Source organism: Apodemus sylvaticus, chromosome 6 (assembly GCF_947179515.1).
Source record: "Apodemus sylvaticus chromosome 6, mApoSyl1.1, whole genome shotgun sequence".
In the NCBI taxonomy this organism is placed as follows: Eukaryota; Metazoa; Chordata; class Mammalia; order Rodentia; family Muridae; genus Apodemus; species Apodemus sylvaticus.
The window spans coordinates 5262991-5268990 of record NC_067477.1 but is presented as its reverse complement, the minus strand read 5'-3'; the positions used below and the strand labels follow the sequence as shown (position 1 = coordinate 5268990).

Sequence of the window (6000 nt, the reverse complement as noted above, 5' to 3'; positions counted from 1 at the left end):
TGGTGTTTTCCACCTATTATCCTTCATAGGGCTGTTTTATGGAAAGATATTTTGTAAATTTGTTTTTTTTTTTTTTTTTTTTTTTGGAAAATCTTGGTTTCTCCATCTATGGTGATTGAGATTTTTGCTGGGTATAGTAGTCTTGGCTGGCATTTGTGTTCTCTTAGAGTCTGTATGAGATCTGTCCAGGATCTTCTAGCTTTCATGGTTTCTGGTGACAAATCTGGTGTAATTCTAATAGGTATTCTTCTATATGTTACTTGGCCTTTTTCTCTTACTTCTCTTAATATTCTGTTTAGTACATTTGGAGCTTTGATTATTATGTGACAGGAGGTATTTCACTTCTGTTCCAGTCTATTTGGAGTTCTGTAGGCTTCTTGTATATTCATGGGCAACTCTTTCTTTAGGTTAGGGAAGTTTTCTCCCATAATTTTGTTGAAGATAATTGCTATCCCTTTAAGTTGTAAATCTTTACTCTCATCTATATCTACAGTCCTTAGGTTTGGTCTTCTCATTGTGTCTTGGATTTCCCGGATGTTTTTGGGTTACAATTTTTTTGGTTTTTGCATTTTCTTTCACTGTTGAGTCAATGGTTTCTGTGGTATCTTCAGCATCTGATATTCTTTCTTCAATCTCTTGTATTCTGTTGTTGATATTTGCATCTATGGCCCCTGATTTCTCCCCAAGGTTTTCTATCTCCAAATTTGTCTCTCTTTGTGATTTCTTAGTTGTTTCTAATGCTGTTTTTAGATCCTGGATGGTTTTGCTCAGTTCCTTCACTTGTTTGTTTGTGTTTTCCTGTATTTCTTTAATAGATTTTAGTGTTTCATCTTTCAAGACTTCTGCCTGTTGACTCAATTTCTCCTGCATTTCTTTAAGTGATTTCTGTGTTTCCTCTTTATAGGCTTCTATTTGTTGAGCCTATCCTCCTGAATTTCTTTAAGTGAGTTTTGTGTTTCCCTTGTAAGGGCTTCTACCTTAGTCATGTTCCCTTGTATTTCTTTAAATGATTTAATTATGTCCTTTTCATGTTCCTCTAACAGCATCATGACCAGTGGTTTTAAATCCAAATCTTGTTTTTCTGGTGTGTTGTGGTATCCAGGACTTGCTGATCTTGGATAATTGGGTTCAGAAGCTGCCATATTGCCTCGATTTCTGTTAGTAATGTTCCTGCATTTTCCTTTTGCCATCTGGTTATCTCTGGTGTTAGTTGGCCCTGCTGTCACTGGCTGGTGCTTGGACCTCCTGTGGGCCTGAAAGGGTATTTCCGCACCCCTGAATGACTGGCTTTCCCCTGGCACAGATTGCTGATGCGGTGCCCTACTCTTGGGTGCTGTTGGATCCCTAGTGTGCCTTGCCCCAAGAAAAGCTATACTCAGATTGTCTCTATGTACCTGGTGTTGCCTGTCTAGTCCACCAGGTAGTGAAGATGGTGGATACAGTGAAGACCCCCTCCAAACACTGATCACTCTGTAGGGCAAACCACCCAGGACAGGGCTTGCTGATTGATAACAAATGCTCTGCTGATACTAGTTCTTGAATGTCCTGCTTCTGCCGAATAGCCTGCTCCTGTTCATTCTTGCGAGAGTATCAGGAAGTAGGATCTTCCCCATGTCAGAAGTGGCCCAGATCCACCACATCCATGGAAAGGGGCAGAGGCAATTAACCTGCTCCTGATGGTTCTCTAGAGAGTATCAGGAAGTGGGATCTTCCCCGTGTCAGATGTGGCACAGGTCTCTGGCTGAGCTGGCTTCTTGGCCAGAGGAGCCAAACTGTTGGGGATCTTAGACCTCTTGGCTCTCTTTAACTACAGGACTCCCTGCTGGTCAGATGCTCCCCTAAGGATACATACCCAGGCAGATGTAGAGCTGCCCAGCTCCCTCATAGTAAGAAGCCAGGCAGGCTGTGCCCTGAGCAATCCTTCCCTCAGGTGTCCTTTGAATACCTGGCTGAGCTGGCTGCTTTGTCACCAGATCCAAGATGGTGGCAACCTCAGACCAGGGCTCTGTATTACCTGCACTCCATGCAGGTCAGATGCCTCCATGGCTGAACTGGCCACTTTATTACATGATCCAAGTTGGTGGCAACCTCAGACCAGAACCCCGTTAACCATGGGACTCCCTGCAGGTCAGATGTTTCCCTGTAGTATATGTGCCCAGACAGCTGTAGAGCTTCCCAGTTCCCATGTGCAGAAGGAACCCAGGCAGGCTGCTTAAAGTTCTCTTTTTTATTTCTATTGAAAATACATTTGTTCCTGCAATATACTATGAATACTGATTTCCCTTCCCCAATATTGCCCAATTTTATCCCAACTTGAAATTATTTCCTTAATTAGAAAACAAAAAAGAATATTAATGTAATAAAAGGAAAGCAAAGACAGAGAAATAAAAAGTAATACAAAAATGGAATAGTACAAAATAAACAAACATAAGAAACACATGTGGATACAAACTCACATGTTCATAAATTCTCTAGAAGACAAAGCTGAGTAACAGGTATGCAATGGACTGTGAGAATTGATGCTGTATCAGTATTGGTCCATGTTCTAAAAAGGCTAGTGACTGTAGAGATCACTACTGAATATCAGAGGAAATAAATATCAGATCAAACACTTACATATAATCTCAGAACATACATAATTTAACAGGTAGATAAAATGTGATTTTAAAAGAGTTTGATAGAAAGTGATTTAGTGATATTTTGACCAACCTAGAGGTATTATATTTGCATGCCTCAGCATTCTGATATAATATTTCTCACAATATAAGAGACTGAAATTTCTGTAGGAACACATGGCCACAGATAACAACATACCTGAGATTACTTATTACTAAAGACTATGAAGGAGCATTTGTTTGCTCAGATGTTTATGATTTGGATTTTATAGGTCAAACTCATATTATATATTATTCCCAACAATGCAAAACAGTTCTGTTCTCTCAGGATGCAGTGATATTTTTATCATACATCACCATCATTTTCTAATTTTATGTTTTTATTGAATAAGAAATGTATCAATGGAGGTGATCACTGGTGATGAGATTAGCAAGGTATGGCGAACTCTAGGTTCATCCTCAGCCAGCATCACTTTATTCATAGATGAATGTTTACAAAGATGAGATAGCCACTATAGGACTGTGACGAGAAGGCCATAAATGGACACTCAAAATTGCAATTTCTGAGCAAGTCTAAAGATTAACCTTTCAGTCCTCTCATTCTTCAGGAAGCTTCTTGCGCCTCCAGGGTTTCTGACACACTCAGGATGTGGTTATAACACTGTGTCTTGCACAGTAATAGACCGCAGAGTCATCAGATGTCAGGCTGTTGAGTTGCATGTAGGCTGTGCTGGAGGATGTGTCAACAGTCAGTGTGGCCTTGCCCTTGAACTTCTCATTGTAGTTAGTTTTGCCATTTCCAGGATTAATCTCTCCAATCCATTCAAGGCTCTGTCCAGGCCTCTGCTTTACCCAGAGCATCCAGTAGCTTGTAAAGGTGTAGCCAGAAGCCTGGCAGGACAGCTTCACTGAAGCCCCAGGGCTCACCAGCTCAGCCCCAGACTGCTGCAGTTGGACCTGCGATTGGACACCTGTGTAGAGAAAGGCAGAGTAGATGTCATTGTCATCTCAAGTCCTGTCTCCTTTTCAGATTTGTAACTTCTGAGCCCCTTACCTGCGGTGACTGACAGAAGGAAGAGAATGTCCCAACTCCATGCCATGGTTAGAGTCAGTGTTTTCAGTGATTGTGGAGAGGACACTGATCATAGGTTGATTTCAGGGTGTGAACATCCCTGTATTTACTCACATGGACTGAGGTAATTTGCATAATCATGAGCAGGGTACTTCTTAGGTAGGAATCTAGTCGACCTGGAGAAGAACTGAAGAGCAAGGACTGAAAAGACACATAGGTCAGGTAGCAGAATGTTCAGGTCCAAGACCTAATACTTGAGGAAGTACATCCAATACACTTTCCCTGAGCCCTGGTCACACATGGTGACTGTAACTTCAGGGGCTAATCTCTCAATATTTTTTTGCCTTGAATCTGTTGTTCCACTTTGGCACAATGTTAACACATGGGTTTACAGATAGTGCTTTGTGATGATGATGATGATGATGATGATTTTGATGGTAGATTACAAAAATGGCTAACTTTTGCATATTAGATACCTCTCAGAAAAATGTAGAAACACATGTTAAAATTGAAGATTATCACAGGAAATTTTATATAGATATAATAATGAAAATCATAAAAGTATTCCTAAGCTGATTGAAAGTGGAATTATCAACATTTTCTGATAAAGTTGAGGATTTACATGGAAAATATTTCTGTTAAAAACTGAAGAAATATATAGAAAAACATGTTAATATTGAAGATTATCATGGAAATTATACAAATAAAATGGTAGGCATAAAAATAATTCTAAGTTGATTGAAAGTATAATTATAAACATTTTCAGGTAAAATTAATATTTACCACATAAATATTCAATTCTATCATAAAATATTTCTATTTCATTTTTCCAATTAATTTAGCAATGTCTTTATGGCTACCATTTTACTCTTTAATTTTCTATTAAAATTGTCAATTTTAACATGTTTTTCTATATATCTCTTCTATTTTATCACAAATATTTTCCACATAAATCTCCAATTTTCTTACAAAATATTTTTACTTTCTGTTTCAATTAAAGAACATGCTTTTCAAAAAATAGAAATAGACACCAAAAAAGTAAGTTGTTTCATATAAATGCAAGTAATATTTGCCTTTATTACAGCTAATACTTCAAAATTCACTAAAATGAATAAAAATAAAGTGGTTAAAAATTTATAGGACAATGAGTATTACCGTACTATTATGATTAACTAGATTATAGATATAAGCTATTGATGTGTAAACAAAGAATTTTATCACTGAGGCATGGATATATATATGAAACCAGAAATGAATAAGAAATTTATAATGTTTTAGAAAAGGTGTATGCAACTAGATATAACTGTATTAATTATACAATCTCAAAATCACAAACATTAAATGGAGATAAGATTTCATGTCTTTTAACCCCATTCTCTGTATTTTATATTCTTTTCCATGATTTATGATGGTCCTGGATTCTTGAGTAAGAGTTTGGTGTCATTGAATCACCTGTTGCTGAATACGCTGTCAATCATTCTCAACAGTGGGACCACTCATGAATGTGTGCATCAATCTTTACACATAGCACATATGAGCCTCTGTGACTAAGGCTCAAACAGTATAGTGGGTATAAATATAAATATTTATAAGGCAGTTTGACATCATGAGAATTCACTGTACACCTAGGTCCTATATCATTTTTAAACATGGGCTTTAACCACACTTACCTGGGATGAAGACTTTCCTTAGACAATTGGCCAAAAACAAATAAATAAAATTATGGTGTTTCCCAGCAATTAACCTCTCACACAGTACTCAAATGACTACATCTTATTATAGAGATGCTCATACATTCGTGTTTATTCACAGCATGTTATTCATGATCTTTTAATAGAATATAGAGGAAGGAATAATCCCATATTCATAATAAAGCATAAATAAAAAGGAAAAATTTGTACATATAGAAAAGTGAATATTACTCAATGATAAAATATGAATTATCTGATCTATAAATATATGGAACTGGAAGAATATAGTGAATAGGACATCCCATGTCCATGAGGCAAGTGCTTCATGTGCTCATTCATACCTAAGATTTCAATATTTTGATTGGTGCATTTAATTGTAGAAGCTGAGAGAACAGAATTGGGCCTTTAGAGTATGAGGAGTTTACAAAGATGATATAGTAAAATAGTGATAAAAATTGAGAGCAATTGGTTTTAAAATTAAGCAGATTATAAGAGCCAGAGCAGTTGCAGGACTCCAAGGAAAGAGTGTCTTCGAGACACAATGGGACTGATGCACATATGAATTCACAGACTGTTGCTACAGGCACAGAGCCTGAATCAAGTCAACCTAGATTAAACAAAC

At 37.3% G+C, this 6000-nt stretch overlaps 1 gene segment (V, D, J or C); it reads right to left on the bottom strand.

Annotated features, from left to right (window-relative positions):
• Positions 1-3242: 3242 nt before the first annotated feature.
• On the bottom strand, positions 3243-3782 carry LOC127686831 (Ig heavy chain V region 23-like). The segment is given in 2 exon segments: positions 3243-3586; positions 3670-3782. Coding segments are annotated over 2 exon segments (375 nt in total).
• Between the last annotated feature and the right edge of the window lie 2218 nt (positions 3783-6000).